This window comes from Macrobrachium rosenbergii, chromosome 41 (assembly GCF_040412425.1).
Source record: "Macrobrachium rosenbergii isolate ZJJX-2024 chromosome 41, ASM4041242v1, whole genome shotgun sequence".
Taxonomy (NCBI): domain Eukaryota; kingdom Metazoa; phylum Arthropoda; class Malacostraca; order Decapoda; family Palaemonidae; genus Macrobrachium; species Macrobrachium rosenbergii.
The window spans coordinates 57,300,699-57,327,005 of NC_089781.1; the positions used below are offsets into that span (position 1 = coordinate 57,300,699).

The 26,307-nt window shown below is 34.1% G+C and overlaps 2 protein-coding genes across 2 annotated transcripts; both read right to left on the reverse strand.

Moving 5' to 3' along the window:
- Positions 1-396: 396 nt before the first annotated feature.
- LOC136827184 (protein FAM200C-like) lies at positions 397-1,086 on the reverse strand. The gene has a single exon (XM_067084953.1). The coding sequence runs from the start codon at positions 1,084-1,086 to the stop codon at positions 397-399; it is 690 nt and encodes a 229-aa protein (XP_066941054.1).
- A 36-nt stretch (positions 1,087-1,122) lies between these two features.
- LOC136827185 (protein FAM200C-like) lies at positions 1,123-23,198 on the reverse strand. Its single transcript, XM_067084955.1, has 4 exons — positions 23,089-23,198; positions 21,792-21,950; positions 3,708-3,790; positions 1,123-1,991 (listed from the first exon to the last, which is right to left on the reverse strand). Exons 1-4 carry the CDS (start codon positions 23,196-23,198, stop codon positions 1,123-1,125), a joined length of 1,221 nt encoding a protein of 406 aa, XP_066941056.1.
- Positions 23,199-26,307: the final 3,109 nt, after the last annotated feature.

Below are 26,307 nucleotides of genomic sequence, written 5' to 3' on the forward strand. Positions count from 1 at the left end.
TTCTGGTTCCTCAGGAAGTCTTTAAGGGTTAGGATGGCAGCCCCACGCCCTTTATCGTGACCCCAAAAGACGTTGATGCCAATTTTCACAAGGCGGATTCGTGAGCGGTAGCCCGGAAAATATCCAGGGAACCAGAAAACAAATAACCATTTACCTTAGTGCAGTGTTTCCCAAACTTTTTTAATACGTGATCTCTTACAGCAGTACCAAACCTGTCATGACCCCCACTTTTATAAGCCTTCTAAAATCGTACTAATTTTAAATGGCAGATATATTTTAAAATTTTAAATATTAACCACAGCAGAGAGAAAAATAAAATCTCCATTGATCTTCATCAATGTTTTTTTAACAATGACTGATGTATTAATATTTCAATGTGAAGAATGTACCTGCTTTTTATGCTTCAACCAAATCAATATGAGGGTCTGTATGGCTCAAGGCACATCGCATGTCTGCTTCCGCATTCAACCTGTTTCTAGCCTTCGATTTGATCACCAGGAGAGTCGAGAAACCACTTTTACAGAGGTAAGTGGATGAGAAAGGAATGAGTACTTTCAGGGCAAATTTGCTGGTCTTGGGGAAAGCGGAGAGCATCTTGACCCAGCAGTTAGAGCTGTTGAACTGTTGCTGTTCCTGTAACTCCTCTTTCGCTGCGGTGTTGTTGATGAGCTCCAAGAATTCCTCTTGTATGTCATCAGGAAGACCATCCACAGTGCATCGGAAAGGATTGCAGGTAAGCATCAGCTGTAGATTTTCATTTCTATCAGTTTCATGAAAATAGCGTTTGAACTCTTCTTGGAGGATTATCAAGTGTTCCTTGATCTCTTGTTGCAGCTCCACAGCAAGTGGTTCTTCTCCGATGACCTCGTTCAGACGCTGAAAGGAAGCTACATTCCCCCTTTCAACTTTCCTCTTCCAGAGAGCTAGTTTGCCGAGGAAAGCCTTGATGGCATCGGTATGCATTATGATGGTGGTATCTGGGCCCGGTAGTTGCCGGTTGAGTCCATTCAAAACTTCAAAAACATCTGCCAAGTAGGCAAGACTATATCTAAATGGCCCCTGAACGTCATTTAACAGCTGCTCCATTTTCTTCCTTTGGGTTGCCGAAATATCTGCAATTCATCAGAGTTCAAATACACGAGCGAGAACATTACCCTTTGACAACCAACGAACAGATGTGTAGAAGAGGAGGTCTTGGTGAGCAGAATCCATGTCTTGGCACAACCTACAAAACAGCCTGGTGTTGAGTGTCCCTCCTTTGATATGATTGACGATGCGGATCACTGTTTCCAAGGTATCTTTGAGAGGAGCAGGAAGCATCTCGGAGGCAAGAGCCTCACAGTGGATCAGGCAGTGTGTTGTAATGATGTCTGGGTTCTTCGTTTTGACCAGAGTCATAAATCCTGACTTGGAGCCGAGCATGCTGGGAGCTCCGTCCCTACAGACACCAACCAATTTTGCCCACGAGAGTTTTTCTTCTTTGAAGAAGTTGGACACTATGTTCATGATATCTTCAGCCTTTGTTGTTGTTATCAGTGGGCGGCAGAAGAGGAACTCCCCCACCTGATTTTCAGAGATGAACCGAGAATAAACCAAAAGCTGAGGAAGATGTGCAATGTCTGTGGTCTCATCAAGTTGGATGGCGAAGAAGGGAGAGAGTTTGATTTTCTCTATCACCTGAGATTTGATGTCCTGCGACATGTCATCGATGCGCTGCTTAACTGTGTTGTCTGAAAGACTTATCTGGTTAAGCTTGTTGACACAGTTCTGATCAAGGACAAGACGAGCAGCCTCTACCATGCAAGGTTTAACAAGCTTCTCTCCAATTGTGTGTGGCTTCTTCTGCTTTGCAAAAAGAAGGGAGATACTGTACGATGCCTTGACAACGTTGCTAGGTTGAAAGAGAACTCCTGTTCCATGATCAAATCTCGACCGTTTGAGCTGGTGTTCCTTGATTTTGAAGTATCCTTGTTGGCTACTTCTGGATGAACCTTGGTGAGGTGTTCATTCAGCTTGAAGGGCTTCATGCTCTCATTAGCAAGTGTCTTCTTGCAGATGACGAACTGCGGCATCTGCATGCCATTGTTCGCTATACATGAGAAGCTGAAGCTGAGAAAACTCTCATATGTGCTCTTCTTTGACATCTGCAAAGAAAGTTATCAAGCATTGGGAACGAAAAGAATCGTACGACAAAACATAAACATAAAAACTAACAAAATTCCAAAATATAATGGAAGAACAACTTAGTGTACTACAAATTCCCGTACCCAAAAAGTGAAGTCAATTTATGGGAAAAATTAATTGGTGGATAAGTGACTCTGACCACAGTAATTGTACATATGTACATTTTTTCATTGATAATTCTCCAGTCCCAATCATACTGACATACATAACCATATCTCAGAATAATCATGCACATTGTTGAGACAATTTACATTAACTCAAACGTGGGGTTATATATATGGGATGGGTAAAAAAAATTGGTGTAAAACACCCAATACCATAGTTAAAAATACATGCATGCCATGTACCTTACACAGCCCCACCTTCCTATTCAATAGTAATTTTTTATATAGAGTGAAGAAGAGAGAGAGAGAAAAACTCATGTCGCTCAAGTATCACAGTACTGTGTGTGGTGTGGCTAACTTCAAGGGAAGGATTGATAAGGTGGCGCTGTGGCAGGTAGAGTTCTGTGAATCCGCAGGACCCAGGTGGTGAAAACAGACACGAACTAGACCCATACATTAAATATGACGTGATGCCATCACGTCCGTTACCATGTCTTAACGCAAACACTGTGTAGTTCAACGTTTTATTATTCAACTTGATTCCATTTTTTAGTGGGTATTAAAAACTATACATAAGAAATATAAGTATATAAGATAATAGTGAAATATGCCAAAATTATGCCAGATACGGCTTGTCATATTAGTCAAAATTTCTTATGCCAAACAGACAAAAAAATAAAACAAATAAATTGGCATAATTATGATAAATCTGGCAGCCATGGTGCCTACAATACACTACCGGTCTGCACATGCACTCGAGCCAGCTCCTAGACTGACTGAAAAATTTAGCCCTGTTCCGGCAAGCTGAATGTAGTGCATACAGTTGCTAATTAGACCCTCCATGACCCCCAGAAAAGGGCTCATGACCCATTTGGGGGTCATGACCCCCAGTTTGGGAACCCCTGCCTTAGTGGGATGTCTCCCTCTTGTTCTGAGCAAGGTTTTCAGGGTAGGGTTCCTTGTGCATGCCATTAGCCATCCTGATTTTGACCAATTGCAGCTCAATAATGTACCCAATTTACTGCAAATGAAAATAGAGGACACTAGGTTATCAGTACTCATTAACCAATCACACACACATGTGTGCATACATTTATGCATATATATATATATATATATATATATATATATATATATATATATATATATATATATATATATATATATATATTGTCAGGCTAGGTGGTTGTTTGTAAGGAACAATCATATTCAGATTGTTTCCTTCTGGTTGGTTGTCTCTCCTGTAATTTCAATTTGCCCGTTGGCAGGTGAGGTGTCGTCCGTCAAGTGTTGTGTGACGACAAGCAGTCAGTAGCAGGCCACCATGGAGTCAAGAAGCAGTTAACATTAGTCAGTCTCTCAGCAGCAGAGCCTCAGCCTACCTGAGGGCCAGTCGGAGTAGTTTCAGGTATTAGTTACCTGGAGTTCGAGATGGATTGGTGTGTCTCATCGTGTGGAGTATGACCTTGTCGTTTGGAGCGTGACTTCGTCTGCAGTTCAACCTGTTTTAGATGTTCGCTGCATTTGGGTGTTCTGGTCCTAGTATGGCGGACTTGCTTATGTTGGATGTTCACCTCTTCAGTTTGACCCCATGGTGGTCGTATTTAACCCAATTATATCTGTAAGAAGCATTATGATTTGCGTGTGTTAAGGTTTCATTGTATTTTTGGGTTAACTTATTCATTGTGACAAAGTTTTCAGATACTTGTATTTGTCCGTTATGTGAAAATTATTTTTGACGGGTCATTTGTTTCATCTGTAAATTTCAGATATGTGCTTCGAGGTCACATTTGACGTATTTTTCCGACTCCTGTTTAGCATAGTGTTAATAACTATTTAATGTTTGTGACTTTATATTTGCAATTGCTGATTAGATAGTTTATTGAACTATTTTGTTTGTTTTTTGCTACTGACTCACTTGTGTAAATATTGATGAGCCTGGCTCATTTGCACAATTGTATAAACGTTTAAATTTTGTAAATAAATTAGCATTAAGGTTACCACTTTGGTTTTAGTTTGCTCCTTCCTCCTTTGTCTGCCTCAGTTTGTGCCAGTCATTCCAGTCCCGATATTTTTATTTTAAAGAACCTGATGAACCCAATATGGGTTCATAACAATATATATATATATATATATATATATATATATATATATATATATATATATATATATATATATATATATATATATATATATATATATATATATATATATATATATATATATATATATATATATATATACATACATACACACACACACACACACACACACATATATATATATATATATATATATATATATATATATATATATATATATATATATATATATATATATATATATATATATATATATATGGCATTTAAAAACAATGACCAAAGTATGTTTGTACGGAAGCTCCCGTCATTCTGCTCAGTTTTCGAATCATTTTTATTTTCGGTTTGGGTCATTGATCAAGTGAATTACATTTAATTCAATCTTATTAAAGCGGATATAGAAGATTGAAGTCCAAAAAAGGAGGAGATTCTAGTTTAGGATGACTAAACCCAACATAATGCTTTAGCAATGAACGGGCAAATAGCGTATTGAATCTAAATAACAAGCTTGATTTTTCATTGAATTTGGCAAACTGAACTTTTTCGTCTTTTTCTGTGAGGAGAACTCACAGAACCAATAAAACAAACCTGATTTATTGTTGAATGAAAGTGTCGAAATTTGAGTTGTATAACTTTTTAAACATTGTGATAAACATTGGGTACTGAAAATATAACTGGAAGTGAGTTGTTCAATGCGATTATATTAAAAAATAACTGCATAATTACAGAGCTGGATGAGAGAAGAAAGAGAAACGGAATAGACGCTCCCTTCAAGAGGCACTGAACTCAGCTAAGTTCCTGATGGAGATTCAGAGAGAATATTCAAATTAAGGTCTATTGATGAAATGGGAATGCAAATGGCAGAAAAGAACTGGGAACTCAATGCAGAAAAATGGAGTGCTGAATCATGACCACGAGCAATAAAAGGAGAGACGATAGACTGAAAAGTCATCTATAAAGATAAGACAAGAGTCGGTGCGTTAACAGAACTTAGTAACTTAATAAGAAATGGGGAAGGCCGTTTGTATAGCATTATTAATTTCTATGTTATTTTGTGAAGTGTCTTATAAGCTGGATCTGCAAAGATGAACTGAGTCAGGAATTACTCGGACTCATTAGTTGTCCTGTTTATATTTTATTTACGAAAGTTAGGAATGCAAGACTGGTAGAGATCAGAGTTGGAATGCACGAACAAAATATACGAGAATATGTGGCTATTAGGAGTATTTCACTTTTGTCACAGATCAATGTGCCCATACAACCAATAAGAGGATTCATGCAGAAAGTATAAAAACTTAAGGGAATAAAATGAAAACATCAAACTACCTTATGATTGTAATGTTTCTTGGTAGATCACGAACAAATTGACGAAAGCTATTTATTCTTTCCATACATTACTTGCAAAAGGTGAAAAGTGTACAGGGACTAAAGAGCGCTATTTAGTTTTTGTGAGTTAAGTGGATGAAATAACAACTTCTTAGTGAACTTCCAAATGGATTTGTAGGCAAGACTTGCGTGTGATACATGTCAAATAGGAACTACCAGAACTTTAGTTTGATGTTTCAAAGTTGCTGAATATAAAAGATCGTGAACACTGGTAACAAGTCTCTTGATTTGGAAAGGCAACATATATGTCTGTTTTCCTCATTCCATGAATCGTAACAAAACAGGGACGCTAAGCCTATCTTTGTCATATACTTGGCTGTGTAGGGTCACTGATTTGCTATGAGCTCGAACTTCTTTGTTCTGAAGATTTTACCCTTAATTGTGGACAGCATGCTGTGAGTTACTTCATTGTCTGGGCTGAAGAGATTCTTGATGCAAAACAGATGTTGACTCACACCACTGCTAAGGTGAAAACCAGTTTTCAAAATGGCAAACATTTCAAGGATGCGGATTTAAGCGACGTTTCGACAAGTCCAGTTCTTTCGACGGCCTTGATTACAAGGTACGTGGTAGTGAGGCAATGGATAGTCCCTGTGGGTTTACCTGCGTTGACATTTTTCTCTGCTGTTATGATGGTAAATCGGTTGAAAAGCGTCCATATCAATTTAGGCTAACGTTATGTAAGCGATATTTAGATGACACTTTCTATAAATTTAGAATAATGAAAGACAAAAGTTAATGGAGAATATTTTAACCTGACGACAAGGAACACAACAACCATAACAAAATCCTTTCTTGGATGGTGACTTTTGCAATACAGACCTATCTCAGCATAATTATAGTTACGGATCATCAGGGAGGATAGGTTAAAACAGAATTTTAAAAGAAATCACTTCTAACATCGACCCCCTTCTTTGCTGAAGACTCAAATTCAATATCTTTGATCTGATGATGAAACATGCATACTCGTAACTCAGTCATCTTGACGATCCAATGAAGTCTACGCTTGGGACACGTAGATCTTCAATTCAGTTACTGCTTCTCATTGCAGGGCAGGCGCTCTTGGGATGTTGCAGATGTTGTTTCTGCAGTTGTCTTTTTATATGCTTTTTGTCAACTTCAGAAAATTGTATTCACATTGTATTTTCTTTTCCTTTTTCTTAATTCAATGTTTTTTGTAGTTGTAAAGCTGATCACTGGAATTTTCAAACTAATACCAGTTGACAATACATATTTTATTTGCTCTTTGGCTATGAGAAGAGAACACAAAACATATGCATTCATACATACATAAACTTCATACTAAAAGAACAGCAGCAATGAGCCGTTGAGAGAGAGAGTCGTGATTCTACTGCCCTGAAAAGCCACTGAAATACGAGCCCCATTAGGAGCCTCATCATTCCCTACTGCCTGTGAGTCTTCGTTAGGTACTGTGTATATTGCTGAGCTGAAATTTCAGAGTAGAACTGTAACGGGTTTTTTTGTCCTAGATTGATCTAACATTATACTTGTTGAAGTTAGTGAACAAAGTGGATGAAGAACAGTCAAATGTACCACTCCAATATTTAAGGATGATCGTTTATATACTTGAATACTGATCTTATGACAGGAATTTTTAGCCGTTAAAAAAAGAAAGTGTTTGCATGTGTGTGTGTGTGTGTGTGTGTGTGTGTGTGTGTGTGTGTGTGCGCGCCAGAGAGAGAGAGAGAGAGAGAGAGAGAGAGAGAGAGAGAGAGAGAGAGATTCTCCTAATAAATTTAAGACGAGGAAGGAGTGTGTGTGCGTGTGCGCGTACGTGAAGACATGGCATAGCTAAAGGGGATTCTTTAGACATATTTAGTGGCGGTATTTGTGATTGGTGTGATAATATTACCCTGTTATTACCTTTCTTATTTATGAACGAAGCGAGTTTTATAGATGGTAGATAAGAACTAAACTGGAACTGAGGTGTGCCCAGCATCCCTTGATAAGATGGATAAAAGAAGAGAGGTCCATTTGGCTGCAGGGTGTCTGTTGCTACAGATGTTTGACTCTGATCTCAAGGGCTTGGCAGGGAGGGAAGGAGGGAGGAAGGGCGGTACCACGAGCCAGAGGGTCACGTGATGGGGGTGGGGGTTGTGGCTGGGGGCTGGGGTTGGTGGCAAGGCTGGTTGGACTGACTTTGGCTGGGGGTCGGAGGGGCAAGGGGCGGGGGAAGCGGATGCTGGATGTTATCTAAAGCTCAATATTTCGGTATTATCCCAATTATATTTTCAGAGCTCTTGTCAAATATGGCGGGACGTACCGAGGAACTGGATAAGAGGTAGTGGACTTGAAGATACTCTGATCTAACTTGGTTGCCCGTTTTCCTTTTGTGCCTGACGATAGACACACACACACACACACACATGCACTTATATCCACTGTTACAAACAAACAGACATTCATGTATGCATAATTACATACACAAATACACAGTAAGAAAAAGATAAAAATTCTCTATTGAAAGGTGAAGCAGAGGGGTTAAAAATTCGAGAACAACAGAGAGAAGTGGGTAAACTTTGAAGTATCTGGCTTTCAGCTCCTTTAAATAAGGCACTGACAAGCATAAAGATATGAGTTCAGTAAGATGAATGTATTCATAATAAAGACTACTCGTCAGTGCAAAATGTTTTGAATGAGATTCCTTCATGAACCCCACATAAGTACAGGTTATGCGGCAATACCTTTGTTTCATGTTTTTATCACAATATTATATTCAGTGTTTCTCGATGCATGGAAATCATTTCTTTACTACTACGCATGTTTCAAGGGAAGTTGGGAATCGAAAAATCAATATCGGAGAGCTTTGAATCAATAACTTTTTAAAATTGTTAGGTTTTCACTTAGTTAACCTTATCCTATATTACATATTTGAGAATTTTTTGCCATATGTTTGTATTCAGAGTGATGCACTCTTATTTGGTGGGACGGGAACAAAATCTACGTAATAAAATACTTATCTTGTCTTTGCTGTTTAGAAAAGCATTGTACTCTAGAAATAACTGATGAAATCATCAATATGTAAACTTATATATATATATATATATATATATATATATATATATATATATATATATATATATATATATATATATATATATACACACACACACACACAATGTCACCTCAACTTAACAGACAGCTCGTGGGATTTTTCCCTACTGCCAAATAACGAAATACGCTTAGTAACTATAAAAAAATATACAGTTTTTTAAACACGCTTCTATTAAAATGCATAAAAAAATTTAAGACACACCAGGATTTTCTGACAATTAATTATGTGTACAAAAATAAAAGCATGGGCGCCAAACATGTGAGGAAATGCTGCAAGAAAAGAAATGTATTTTTTTTTTTTATTTCTTATAGCATTTCCTTCCATGTTTGGCGCCCGCACTTTTATTTTAGCAGAATGATTAATTGTAAGAAAATCCTGGTGAGTTTCGAAAAGTCATTTTTTACTTTTAGGTGCATTTTAATAAAAGGGTGTTTTAAAATTTTTTTCGTATGTTTTTATTTTATACTTTTTAGTTTTAACAGAAATTATAACCGATTTATGATTATAGCTAACGAAACTGAGCATGATATCCTGACGAACCAAAGAACGTTTGAAAAATCCGTAGAGTTATTAACTTATTCTACCGAGTCAAAGAAGGTATGAAAAATCCGAAGATCTTCGTACAAATCCTGAGATGCTGGGAGAGGTCACTGTAGGGTTACTAGGGGTCACTGCTGACCTACTGATCATGAAAGGTTGTAATGACACAGGGATTGAGTAACCATACGAAATTTCAAGTCCATCGGACGAAGGGAACAAGTTTTGGCTCAAACAGACGCAGAAGTCAGGTTAAATAAAAGCATATCAAAAGACATACATAATGGGGTACTCCAGGAGCTAGCTCTCATAGCCTATAGTCTAGTGCATTTCTATATAAAGTATCTAATAGCCAATCCTTACTAGTATTTTGTAATTATCATTCAATTTAAAATATTGGCTTACTTGCCATTTGAGTTTTGAGATATATCTGCAAAGTTAAATGCTTCTAACAGTGTGTGTACATAGCTATTCTAACTGTTTACAAGCTGTGTAAACCCATACAGTATAAGTATTTTCTAAACATTTTTTTCTTTTTAAACATAATTACCCCAAATTCTTCATAACAAAGAGAGCATGAAAGGCAAGCAAACACATTCTAAGTGCGTAGTTTCTCCTAACGTCAGTCAAACTTGTGCGTATACCCTGTACGCATGCACATACTGAAAAATGTGTAACACTATGTTATTGTATTGTATCAGGTACAGTATCGCATTAAGTAATGCCAATAAAAATATTGCTGAAGGGTCAGCATGTAGACTCATCACATACACACTGCACCACTTACCTTTTCTTCCTTTTTTTTTGCACTCACTCTCTCACTTTCTGGATACTAAGACCCTTCTAATTCCAAACCTTTCCCATTTCATCCAGCCAGTACTCTCTAGGCCTATCTCTCCTCCTCCCTCCTTCCATACCTTCAGAATTATACATAATTTTTATCAACATGTCTTCCAAACTATCATAAATCCCCCAGATCTATCTTTACCTTATCCGTGAAATTTTCCTGACGCTTCGTACGTCATCCTTACAGCCCTTGTTGCTCCACGCATTCAACAAGCATTGAGCCTTTTCTTTCACTCACATTTATCATCCGCGCTTTATTCCACAAAGGAGAGTCCTCTGAACATTGCTTTCATGCACTCTAACTTTTTCTTCCCTTCTTTTGCTCATCTGTTCTGTAATCCACCAATTTTTTCTTCTACTATCATCGGTCACATTTAGTCATAGGTATTTAAATAGTTAACTATTTCTGTTTCTCCTGTAGCCATACTACTTTCATTGCTCCATCTTTATAAATTCCTTTTATCTTTATAACCTAATCTTGGTGATAATCACTATCAACTTCCCTTGCTTGAAAATACTCGACCTCCTTTACCAGCAACACTTATAGCACATTTCCTCATCACAAAAAAATTGATCCCTTGATCTTACACCATTCTCACCTAACTACTATCATCATTCCAATTGTGAAAAATCATACGCAAATATTAACCATTCCACATTCCATTCACAACCAATGTACTCACGCCAGTTATTTGCATCTTTATCTCCTGTCCTTTCCTGGCTTCTCTTCACCCTGTCAATATGATATCAGAGAGTCATAAATATATACCAAACGATTATCTCCGATACTATTTTACACTTGACCAGTTACTTTCCTATACACATATGCCAAAAAAGGCTATGATTTCAAAGCACAAGCTCAAAATAACTCTCACTAAATTACACTCCACGTCATACATTCACAACAGCTTCAAAATTGCAACAATACCTATTTCATTCTAAGCATATTCCTGGTGCATGGACATCACACGCAACTTTATTGTTTCGCTTCCATTGACATTTTGCACACGCTGTTTCATAACAGTCTTGAGACATACTGCTCTTCACTTCTCTCCCAATCTTTCTTACTGTTTAAATAAAAATTATGCCATATTTATACTAAAGAGTATTAAGTATTGTTGTAACCATATAATGCTTACATTCCCTCCTATCACTCTTCCCACTGTAAAAAAGAATGATTACTCCTCCCACCTATTCCTTTGGAATTTTACTACATCTAGACGTTATATTTGAAATTTCCGTAACTTATTTTTCAGATTATACTTTGTCTTCTTGGCGCGATACCTGTAATCTAACAGCTCGTAAGGAATGACGTCGATATTTGCAGGGACTTAGAATATGATCTAGAAGCCTGGCAGAATTAGGGAGAGGCAGGAAGAGGGTTTCAGGCAACATATTTATGAATTTGTTGACGTCAGATATTTTACTCAGAAATGAAAATGCCATTACTCCAATGACGTAGTCACGCTCGCTACAAAATTGTACGGAAATACAAAAGCCTCAGACGAATACCTAAATTCACAAGACACTAATATAGGCTACTCGAAAAGCTTTGCACAGACAATTTTGAGACACGAGAGAGGAAATGAAATGAGGAGCTTTCCTTTCAAGCTGGATTTGTTCCTAGATTAAGAAGGGCAGAGTTCAGCGCTTAAATAATGCAGCTATTTTGAAGGTTGATAATTTATTGCAGATTATTTGCACCGTTATTTGTCGACGACAAATAATGAATAAACCGGAGTAAACAGATCAGCAGACTAATAACATTTTTACTTCCCGCTTACATATAATAGATTTACCGGTAATATTTTACGAAAGAATGTGATTAGAAAATCTACAGTGTAGACTTAGATTGTTTTTATTCATGTCCCGCTGAAACCTTAACCTCATTAGAGTGAATGAAGTGAAGAAACTGTCCCTTTAAGAAAGAGGTGAGAATCAAGTTCGAAGCGACGACTTCCGAGCTCCAACGTAGGGTGGTCACTTACAGTATTTCCGCCCATTAATACCTGTATCTGTCAACTGCAGATATTCATATTCGACCGAAATAAGGCCATACTCGTTTGAGTAAGGTCATGCTGTGACTATATCCTTTTTGACAACATGAAATCTCGAGGTCATATGCATCAGAAATATGTAGAAAAAAATTATCACACAATTAACCTAGTTTTCCTTTTTCATACTATTTTCGATTATGTGTCCAGTAAAAACCACGAAGCAAAAATCAAACAAAGAGCTGTGTTCCCCATTTCCAAGTATTCTTGAATACAACGATGAAGTGGGCTACAGAGTCTTTCCTTTCAGGCCAAGATCTAGGACTGAAGCGACAAAGAAACGGTTCACCTACTATGACCACGTTGATGGATAATAATATATATACATTTCATCTACATATATTGATCAACGTTATATGTTTTCAAGAAATGAAATAGACTCATCTTCAAATGTAGTGGTACCCAACTTTTCCTGGCTCGAGGCACTCTTGCCATGCCCTTCAGAAGTCCCCGGCACCCTTGTTAGAAAACCATGTTTATTAGTATTCTGTATTAAATTCAGTGTCACTATGACAAAATTTTGTCCCTTGCTGACTTGAAAATGATAAATACTCGTCTTGACACTGATGTTGTTTTATTCACCGTAAAATGAAGGACAACAAAAATGTAACTGTAACATTGGTTACATATGAGCAATGACGTATTAATACAACCGAAAGCAGCTAGTGGTTTCCTTTTAAACTACGTCAGAGCCAATAAGATCGAAGTTTAATGTGTAGTGACGGGCGTATGGATACCGGAGCATCGACACCGCTGGTGCCAGAGATGAGAAGAGAATCGATGATACAAAAATAACTTTTTCTAAAGTTTTTTAATCATTTATTTATTCCCCAGAAAATATTGCGGCACCCTCAGTCGATCACACGGCACCACTCGGTGCCGCTGTACACCGGTTAGGAACCACTGCTCAAATGGGTAACTTATTACGAATATTTTTGCGTGCAGCTTAAACATTTTAAATCTGCTGATCTTAAATCACCTTCTCGATTTCTTTACGAAACCTTGACATCGCAAACAGGAGATGAAAAGACGAAATTCTCTTTTCAAAACTGGATTCAAATTCAAGTTGGGAAGAGCTGAGTGTAACACTAAAATACCACTGCTGAAATGTATGTTAACTATATTTTTGATGCATACGCACATGTAGATGTCAGAGTGAAATATTCCATTGGGGTTGAAATGAAAATGTTACGTTAGTAATTCTGCGTTAAGGATTCATTTTTTCTCAGGCGTATTAAATCTACTAATAACATTACATTCACCAGCAATTTTTAAATATAAGTACCACAACGGACTCCTAATTTCTCGAGTTCCTAGTTTTTTTAACTTTGCTTTCAAGTAAAATCCTTGAAATTCGAACTTGAAATAAGATTAAAAACTCTCTTTTAACCTTAGAATTTACCGCAGGTTAGGACGGGTCAAGTATGACTTGATAACGCGACTACTCTAAATGAAAGATATCTAGTTCATCTTATATATGCATGTATGTCGATATAAGGTATTTAATTCAAATGAATTCGACCGATAGTAAACGTGTTATGATAATGTTGAGGGATTTTACGTTTGACTGAAATATGTAATATCTAGTTAGATCTAGTAGAAGTTCTATATACAATGGCCTCACAAAGAACTCTTCTTTTTTTTACCACTGAAAATTTTGAAATACGAAAACAGAAAATAATGATTTGAACACTGGCGAGGATGATTTTAGTTCAAATTTGTAACAGCTGGGCTACCGTGAATAACAAGACGTTATTGAAGCTCATACCACATATATTTGTCGAGGTCATACGTTACTGGCTCTGAAAAAGCTCTGTCCTCTCTCTCTCAGTACAAAGTGAGCTGATTTAGCCTTACAATTGTACAGAAGAAATGTTATGGTTACAATACAGAAACCGTGTAAATGTCAGAACCTAATTAACTTCTCGATTTCTTATCTCCGTATGCCTTTCAGTGAAACATTGTAATAAAGAAAAAAACAAAAGAAGAATCTCCCCTTAGCCGGGATTCAGTGCTAGGTTACAAATATTGGAGTCTGTTGATATAGCCAGCTGACTGCCCCCAAAAAAAAATAATTCATTAATTATCACACTATATGCACACACTCACGCACATGCACACACATACATACATATATATATATATATATATATATATATATATATATATATATATATATATATATATATATATATACACATACATATATATATATATATATATATATATATATATATATATATATATATATATATATATATGTATATATATATATATATATATATATATATATATATATATATATATATATATATATATATATATATATATATATATATATATATATATATATATATATATATATATATATATATATATATATATATATATATATATTTTCATGAAGTGTTCAAAGTACCTGGTTATTACACAGCTAATCATAGGATTCAAAAATTTACCTCACTTCAGCCAGATACCTGAACTCTCATGACAATAAAATTACGACTGAGTACTCTAAAGGCAACAGTGATCCCTTAAAAAGCTTACTAATCATTTGAGAAATCAGACTAAATTTATCAAAACAAGTGTGAGGTATCAACATTTAAACAAGAAATATACTAAAGTAAAAGGGAATCACTCCATCAAACAACTTTAAGTATCTCCCCAGGTTAGAGTCACATCAGCAAAGGAACAAAACATGTTGATCACTATGCTTTATGCACACAATTAATCCTATCACTGGTAGTTAGTAAATGAAACACTACTGTAAAAACTTTAAATACCAAAATTTATTTCTAAATTCAAAATTTATAATCAGAATTCATCATCTCACTTTTAAAGAAAAAACTATTACTTGAAAACAACACTAAATTTAATTAATTCTTGAATCATGTTAATCAAGAAATTAAATAAATCCAGGAAAATTGAAACTGTTAGGAAAACTTAAGATTTGAAAAGATCTAAGTAAATGAAAATTAAATCACTACAATTATTGATAAGTAAATACTGTAAATGTTAAATCACCACTATATAAAATGTGAAAACTAAGACATTGTGAACATACAGAATATGGCAAAGTGTTAAATTCACAAAGAACTAAACAAACACCTCAAAAAGAATCAAACCATTCAAGTGACATTAAGAACACACTATTACACAAGACAAAATGAAAATGCAAAATGTAAACTCACTTGAAACTTATAAATGTAAATTCCCTATTTTATTCAAGTCATGACTTAAACTGTAAAAATATTACAATACCTGTAAACTGCAGTTGTGGCCGTTACCAAAAATTACCTCAACTGTTGTGGCGCCACGAAACACTCAGAATTTCACACTTCTTACACAAAGGCAACCCCTAGACTTCACAAGAAAACTTTAACAAACATCAAAGAGTGAGCAGTACAAAATCTTTACTTTTACGTTATGAGTTTAAAACCGCGTATATATATATATATATATATATATATATATATATATATATATATATATATATATATATATATATATATATATATATATATATATATATATATAGAGAGAGAGAGAGAGAGAGAGAGAGAGAGAGAGAGAGAGAGAGAGATTACAATTAATGTAGCAAGCATGGTATCTGGAACATTCTAGAAAAGAAATACAACGTCACTTCCTGTCACATAAGACCAAGAAAATGCAACCTTACAAAAACATGACGTAATCGTTCCAGACATGTTCAGCAACTCTATTACGTAATAGTCATTGGGTTTTTGCAATCTCTGTTCTCAACAACTCTCAAAAAGTATACAGACCCAAACAGAGGATTGTATTGGACAAAGCTTTGAACGAAATCTTAACGTGATCAATACAGACTGCAGGTGGCTAATCATAATTGGCATGTTTACAAAAAAGCTGAAACCCAAAGTTGGTTTTCAGAACGGGGCAGCCAATTGTTATCCTGACCTGTCAACACGTTATTTTTCGCGATGACACTCGAAGCAAAACAAAGCATTCGTCATCACAAGTACAGAACACACGTGGCTGGGAGACAAAATGCATAATTATATACTACGTTATTATTAAAAGCATAGTATTAATTCTCGTGAAATCTTATATACACTACATTCGATATTTCAACAATTATTATCATTACACAGAAAAATCATATTTTATACATTTTACAAGGCAATATCATGAAATTATATATATATATATATATATATATATATATATATATATATATATATATATATATATATATATATATATATATATATATACATATACTGTATATATGAATGTATTTTACTGATAATATGAAGATAATAAAGCCCATAAAACACTATTTGAACGCTGCAGCCATATATTTCGAGCACTTCCTTTTGTGCCCCTGTTCACTGGTAAAATATGGACAGCTGAAATGTTACAAGAGTATATAGACAAAGCATGTGTAGGTGTGGCATTACTTCTCCGTTGGTATGCAGGTGACCGTTTCCCAAGAAGGAGGGAAAACCTCATTAACTCCCGTTTGGCAATGCATCTGGTGGTCGTGTTTCCTGAAACACCTGCTTGAGAAGAGGCCTGATGATTAACCTGTCGATGTCATCCGATTTCCAATGTCCTCCTGACAAGTTCATATTGTTGGTTTGACTGATGATAGCAGATTCCAGCATCTTTCTTTTGTATGGAAAACTACTTCTGAAAACCAGCTCTGCCCAGCTCCAATTCATGGAATGGCCTTTATCCCTGATATATAGGAAAATTCTCGAACCTCCAAAGCATACTGTACTGATCTTTTGTGCTCTATTAATCATTGCGAGAGGGATCTACCCGTCTCCCCCACGTAAATCTCATTACAAATTGCTGCATGGAATCTTGCAAACTCTGGCTTCTTCCCCCTTTTTTTTTATTTAAGTGTACGTTAATGAGTGAGCTCCCCATGGATTTGGGATAATGGAAAACAAAAGGATTGTTAGACATGAGTTGTTCTGTGGCTTTTTGGATGTTTTCGTCGTACAGAAGCTTTATTTTGTTGTTAAAATCTATTTGTCTGTTGTGAGTGGGACCTCTGTAGTACATTTTATTCACTTTGTTAATAGCCCTCTCGATAATGTGTGGTGGATAGAGCAGTTGCTTTAGGTGTTGGCGGATTGTTTTGAATTCTTTATCTAGGTACCCATCTGAACATATTCTAAGCCCCCTGCAACTTATTCCTCTGTTTGTTCAAGAAAGCTTGTAACTTTTTCTGAATAAATACTCCATTAGATACCATCCAGTTTGAATGAGGTCCTTTTAGTAATTCTACTAACGCACAGAACAATTGTGTATGTGATAAAGTTTATATATTTATATATATATATATATATATATATATATATATATATATATATATATATATATATATATATATATATATATATACATATATATATACATATATATATATATATATATATATATATATATATATATATATACATACATATATATATATATATATATATATATATATATATATATATATATATATATATATATATATATATATATAATATATATATATAATTTGCAACAACTGGGGCCGTTTTCTCATGACCTCGCCCGTTTTACATTTGCAAAGTAATTTAGAAAGAAATAAAAATTAATGTCCCTCATAAACTGCTAGAACTGAGGTTTCCTCTCGCCCCTTTCATAAAGCCTCTCTTTCATTTCCCACAATGCTTAATTAAGCCTAATCCTCTTTTCTGTTCACAATGACTGTCTAAGGACTTATTTTCAGTTGACCATTGTACCTTGATAATGTGGACTGTTTGTCCAAGAAAGCTTGTAACTTTTTCTGAATAAATACTCCATTAGATACCATCCAGTTTGAATGAGGTCCTTTTAGTATTTAGTAATATATATATATATATATATATATATATATATATATATATATATATATATATATATATATATATATATATATATATATATATATATATATATATATATATATATATATATATATATATATATATATATATATATATATATCACACCTGAAAGTATACTTGTTCATTTATTTTTTTCCTCTATTTTTATTTTTTCAGGTCACGCAGTCATACGATTACTGCTTGTTGGTAATGGATGCTGTTTGCTTGTTTACGTGTTTCGCGGTAGTTAAGGAAGATAGTTCCAATCCAATGATTTTTTCCTTTACATGGTGATGTGGAGGCAAAGAGAGAGACTTTCGGAACCAGCCTAAGTTCGCCGAGAGAATGATCCTCTGAATGCTAAAGAGGGTAGGGATTACCTCTGAGATGAATTTATCTACTGAGGGTAGCAGATTTCCCTGGGATCGCTGCAATGGTGCATTTGCAGTGGCTTCCTTTACTCACCACCACTGCCTGCTTGTGGAGTTTTCTGCACATTGTTACTGTCTTGACCACTTCATCATTCTTCATCTGCTAATGCATGGCTTTTGGCTTCGAGGTGCAGCCAAGGTTTCATCGAGTTCCCAGTACCACCTTCGTTCCTCAGCTGGATGATTTGAACATTAGTTCATCTACATTGACATGTGACAAACTCAGGAGAGGATATCAGCCCTTGAAGGATCTGCATTTTCATCACCTTGGACCCTCTCTGCTGCTACTGCAACTGCAGCTCCATTTATAAGACCTTTCAAGGAGTTAAGTATTGGAGTTAGCAACTGTCCTCCATTTTAGAGCTGCGGCAGCATTCAGTTGCAAAGAGGTATTCAGTTCTCGCTGCGGTGGCCTGATACTTATGTGTCAACTGTTACTCAATTAGTATATATATATATATATATATATATATATATATATATATATATATTTATTTGTAAATTCCTAAGTATTTAAGTTTTTTTTATGTAACGGCGTAAGTCAAAATTAGGAAGAGCCTGCTTTAGTACAGAAAGTTAAGAGGGTTGTTAAGTCGTGACAATATATATAAGAAATTTATCCAGTTCAGGTGCATTAAATTTTACTTAAGCTCAGAAACTTAGTCCCATTTCTGAAATTTATAGATATGATGTCTATAGATACGATAGAAAGCTTACCTCTTCAGTATACCGAAAGTCTACAAACGTTAGCTAAATTAGTTTTTTATAATTCTTATTATGACCATCATCGAAAAGTTACATTATCCGTAATTTATTTGTAGGTTTACAAGGGCTCTGCACATTATCAGGCCTCAGTTTGCTGATGCTCGTATAAATTTCATTTATGATATTCCCTCAACTCTCATAGATGTAGAAAGGAAAGGAGCAAAGAATACCTCTGTTTTTAAGTGGCAGCAAACCCGAATTTAACAAAAACAGTATTCTTAACTATCAATATGAAGAAAAGTTTTGAGCCCCGAATTTAACAGAAACAGTATTCTTAACTTTTCATAAGAAAGAAAAGTTTTGAGAGTCCTAATATTCTGAAGCATTTTAACATGAATCTTATCTTCATTTATTTCAGTGTTAAGGGTTTGGTAATAAGAATTTTCATTATATTGACTGCCTTTATAATATATGAAATTCCTTGCAAATACTGATAAAAATATGGACAAACGAAAAAAGATCGTTAGCACTTTAAATATAAGTGCTAATATTCTGTAACATATGGCCAAATATCAAATGCATCATTTGTACATTTGAGAGAGTTTAATCACCCTATCAGTTGGAGTGAAGCAAGGTCCATTAGTTCCATGCAACGACAGAGTTGAACGGAACATCATTTAATTATCTTTTATCATATCGGTTTTTGGTGGTATTTTAAACTTAAGCCTTTGACTGTTTAAACTTAACGTTTTTGTAATTGAAAAATATTGATAAATGTAAGTATAGAAATTACAATTTAGTTTTAGACAAGTTTTGCAATAGTGCTTGTATGGTTACCCGTGCCATAGTTCTTAGCGTTAAATATGTAGTTGTAGCTTGTGACGGATTATCCCGGATGATCTTTCTTACTGCCCCTGGACAATTAACCATCCCGTGTACTTGTTCCATTTGTTGATTGACGATTTATATATATATATATATATATATATATATATATATATATATATATATATATATATATATATATATATATATATACTGTATATATATATATATATATATATATATATATATATATATATATATATATATATATATATATATATATATATATATATATATATATATATATATATATATATATATATATATATATATATATATATATATATATATATATATATATATATATATATATATATATATATATATATATATATATATATATATATATATATTATATATATATATATATATATATATATATATATATATATATATATATATATATATATATATATATATATATATATATATATATATATATATATATATATATATATATATATATATATATATATATATATATATATATATATATATATATATATATATATATATATATATATATATATATATATATATATATATATATATATATATATATATATATATATATATATATATATATATATATATATATATATATATATATATATATATATATATATATATATATATATATATATATATATATATATATATATATATATATATATATATATATATATATATATATATATATATATATATATATATATATATATATATATATATATATATATATATATATATATATATATATATATATATATATATATATATATATATATATATATATATATATATATATATATATATATATATATATATATATATATATATATATATATATATATATATATATATATTCTCCTTCTTCTTCTTTTTAACGTGCTTTTTCCCATTTTTGTATGGGGTAAGCACGATGCCTTCTTTTGAAGGACTTTTGATTTGGCTTTGGGGTAGACCGTAGTCTCGATCGGCTGCCCTGCCTGACATCGCTTAGATCCCGTTAGCGTATGGTACATGTATCACACCAGACCCAATGCCCTTTCTCCCAGCAGCGAGAAGTTGTTGTGCGGGTAGGTCGAGAGTTTGAGACGTGTGAGATGTTTGTTATGTTTTTAGAAGATGTTGGAGTGGATTTGTTTTGTGTGTGTATTTAGTCTGTAACACCCATTTTGCTTTTAAGCAAACCTAAAGTATATATATATAGGTATATATATATATATATATATTGTTATATATATATAAGATGTTGGATATATATGTATATATATATATATATATATATATATATATATATATTTTTATATATATATATATATATATATATATATATATATATATATATATATATATATATATATATATATATATATATATATTTTGTCAGGTTTTAAGACTGTTTGAAATGGAACAGCCTTGTTTAGTCTGTTTCATTGCTTAACTGCCCTCCTGTTTGTATCTGTGGTGAAGTGAGGCGACGTCTGTTGTTTGACTTTTATCACTGTCAGTCTGGTTTAGCATAGCAGTGAGTCAGGTTCTCGGCAGCTTTAGCAACATGGAGTCTTTGTTGGAACAGCAGGTATTCATTACCTGTTGGCCTCATCAGCTGAAGGATGGTGGGATAGTCTGATCATAGTGTTCCGTGTATCTTCCTGTATAACAGCAGACATGCTGTTTCGACGTTTCTTCTGTAATTCATCCGTGTTGATGACTGTGTTCCAGTTGAGCAGTTGGTGGCTGCTTTGGTGTCTTTACAGGAGTTCGTCTGATTGTATTCATCCTTCTTGAAAACTGGGTCTGTCGTGTTATCTCTACAGAGATTGATATTGTGTTTATCGGTGTTACCCCGAGTAATTTCATGTTGTTGCTTTATCATTTATTTGATTGTTTATGCTGCCTGTTTGTTTATTGGTAATGCCTGTTTTAGTAATTGATGTTATTTTGGTATAATTTTTAATTTTTTTTATTAATGGCGTTGAGCAGTGTATGGCGCGGGTAATAATTTTCATTACATTTTTGTTATTAATGGTGTCGAGCAGTGTATGGCACTGGTAATGATTTTTATTACATTATTATTAATGGTGTTGAGCAAGTGTATGGCTCAGGCTATTTTCATAGTCATTATTTGTGGTATTGAGCAAGTGTATGGCTTAGGTTATTTTCATGTCATTATTTGTGGTGTTGAGCAAGTGTTATGGCTCAGGTTATTTTTGTTATTATTATATGACAGTTGACATTCATGTTTTGATTATTTGGGCTGCTGCTGTATTGTTCATTTTTATTATGATTTATGCTAAACCCTGAACTCGCCTGTAAATATGTACAGAACGTAGCATTAATGGACTAGTTTTAAGATATTTTGGTGGTTTGTTTTGGTCCCTACTCCTTAATTTCTCATTGGACTACCTGGTCACCTCAGTCCCAGTCAAATTTTGTATAGAACCTGAGAGAACTGTAATGGACAGTTCGTTACATGGCGACCTTGCTAGGATTGGTTCTGTTGTGGCTAGTAGTTCTCTGGCAGTTTTGGGGGAGTGAGTGTGTGGTAAGTAAACCAAACATTTTTTTTGAACATTTTTTTATTTAGGTAGGGAGGTGTCAGGTTTTAAGACTGTTTGAAATGGAACAACCTTGTTTAGTCTGTTTCACAGCCTTGTTTAGTCTGTTTCATTGTTTACCTGCCCTCGTGTTGGTATCTGTGATGAAGCGAGGCGACGTCTGTTGTTTGACTTTTATCACTGTCAGTTGGGTTTAGCACAGCAGCAAGTCAAGGTCTCAACGGCAGCAGGTGTTGGTTACCTGGTGGCCACTGCAGGTTGAGGATGACAACGCCAGTTGGGTCTTTAGCAACAAGAAGTTTTTGCTTGGAGTAGCAGGGTGTTGCTACCTGTTACAATCTACTGCTTGATGATGGATGATGGCTAAAACATTGGTCATCAGTGGAGATCCCCCCACATCAGCAGTGTGGCTATTTCGACGTTCTTCTTGTTGATCCATCTATGGTTTGCGATTTCTTCATGGAGCCCATCGGATAATTCATCCTTTCGACAGCTGAGATTGGTGTTGTAACTATGGGTGTGAATGCTACAGCATGGTTTATTTATGATTATGTGATTGTTTGTTGCCTTTGTGGTTATAATGGTTATTTTTATATGACAGTGTTAAGCAGTTTATGACTCGGGTTATTTTGATGTCACTGTTTATCGTGTGTTGAGCAAGTGTATGGCTCAGGTTATTTTCATAGTCGTTATTTGTGGTGTTGAGCAAGTGTAAGGCTCAGGTTATTTTTGTTATTATTATATGACAGTTGACATTAAAGTTTTGATTATTTGGGCTGCTGCTATCTTGTTCATTTTTATTATGATTTATGCTAAACCCTGAACTCGCCTGTAAATGTGTACAGAACGTAGCATTAATAAACTAGTTTTAAGGTATTTTGGTGGTTAGTTTTGGTCCCTCCTTGATTTCTCATTGGACTACCTGGTCACCTCAGTCCCAGTCAAATTTTGTATAGAACCTGAGAGAACCGTAATGGACGGTTCATTATATAATATATATATATATATATATATATATATATATATATATATATATATATATATATATATATATATATATATATATCTATATATATATATATATATATATATATATATATATATATATATATATATATATATATATATATATATATATATATATATATATATATATATATATATATATATATATATATATATATATATATATATATATATATATATATATATATATATATATATATATATATATATATATATATATATATATATATATATATATATATATATATATATATATATATATATATATATATATATATATATATATATATATATATATATATATATATATATATATATATATATATATATATAATAAATGCCAAGTAACACAAAGGACCTCTGGGAAATTCAGCCACTCATGCATTACCTGTGCTTCAATTTCCACAAATCCACTCATCCCTAATTTGCCTTTTCATGGTTCTCATCCAAGTAGGTTTGGATCCGACACTGTCAGGTATAATTCTTGAAGTGGTTGTGCGGAAGATATGACTAAGTCGTCTCCGTTTCCATATCGTCATTGCCACGCCTGCATATGGAACTTTCGTATTTTCCCCCATAGTATCATTTTGCTGATTAACTGGCATCATCTGCATATTCTGGGCCCGTCATATTTGTATCGTTACTCTGATCTAAATCTTCTCTCCCATATATGAACTCTTCTTTTCACTATAGAGTCTGTGAGAAGGGCAGTCAGCTAAAGTGTAATAACATACCCAAGAAGCACCCCACTATTTATCCATATACACTTGACACAACACCGTTAACATTAATTTTTCATTCAACTCATTCATGGATAATTTTAGTTACCTTTATATATTTCAGGGGAAGGCTGTAATGACGTAAGGCATGTCAAAGTCCTTCTCGTAATCAAAAATTGCCTGCAGAAGATTTTTAAACTCCATACACTGCTGCACAATATGTCCCAACACAAATATCTAATTTGTGAAACTCTTGTCTCTTCTAAAAGATTGATATTTCTAAGCTTTTTATCAGTTTCTTTCTCTGACTTTAGAGCAGCACCTTTATAGTTAACACATTCGTTCAGTCACCTTTCTGTGGCGCCACAGATATGACTCCCATTTCCTAGCCATCAGCTTTGGTTCCTCACTCCATATTCTGTAAAACTGTCTAGGTTGTGTACGAGGTGTCATTTCAGTTTCAGCTGAAGTCATCTCTGCAGCGATTACATCAAAACCTGTGCTCTCCATTTCTTGTTTTTTTATTATTGGCCCCACTTCAAAACTGTGATTCCATTCATAAATACATTCAGCTTTCTTCAGTGCTTGCTTCATCACTCAGATGATCTCACTCATGTCCCTTATTCACGACTTTACAGAAATGTTCCGCCCAGCATTGCATTTCTTTTTCTTGAAGTTATTATAGATATATCCATCTTTTTTTTTATGACTATTTGCCTCTCTTTCTTTTTCACACATAGGTATTTCATGAATAATTCTGTTGGCTACCCTAACACTCCCCGTCATACAACTTTCTCATCATCATCAGCCTATTTGTCGATACGATCTGTGTTATGTTCTCTTGACCTTCGTTTAACTGTACTGTCTAGACTTGAATACTTAGCACATTACATTTGCGTTCTTCATTTCTTTCCTGACATTTGTCCATACATGCATTTTGCTCTTGTCTAATCTCTATTGTATCCCTAGTCTCATTCGATGTCCAATTTTTCTGTCCTATTAACACAAATCTAACCTTTTTCCCCGCAGATTGATACACATTCTTGGTGTTAAACCATTTCTCATTGATTGCCTGCTCCCTCTCAGGTATGCTTTCTAGAACCGAAAATCAATCCATATTTTAAATTTTCACATTGAGATAACGCTTTTTCCAAAGATATGTGATATATATTTGTTTGATTTAGATAACTAGGAGGGAGATCATTTTCTTTTTATTTTGTTCACTGCATTCGCCCTTCCTGTATATAGATGCTCTGAGTTAACTTTACGCACAGGGCGAGTTTTCTTTGGTTTGCATAACTATTTCATATACCAGATGTGCCACTCTTGTGCAAGTAAATATTGAGTTCAAGAGATCATAAAAAGCGCGAAGACTCATCCACACAAACCACTTACCTCTTTTCATTACAAACTGTGTATGCTTTATATCCTTTTTCTGTCTTCCATATTTTTCCTCCACGGGGACTTCTATCCGGTTTTGCTGCATTATACCAGAAACTTTTGACACTACAAGATTTGTAAGAGATTTCGGTTAACGAAGGAAACCAAAGGACAGGTAGTTATTTAACTAGGAGGGAATTTCATTTTCTCTTAAGTTCATTATATTATCCTTAAGAGTATTTTTTGCATACTAAGATTTCTCCAAAATAAAAATTGGAAGAAAAATTAAAAACGAATAGTCAAAAAAGGCTTTCTCTTTCTCTCTCCTACCCTGTTCTATATACACTGCATTAGATTAAATTTCCCAAGAGGAAGGAGATTTAACAAGGGAAAAAGAGCTCATTCTAGTGTCCCAGATAATTC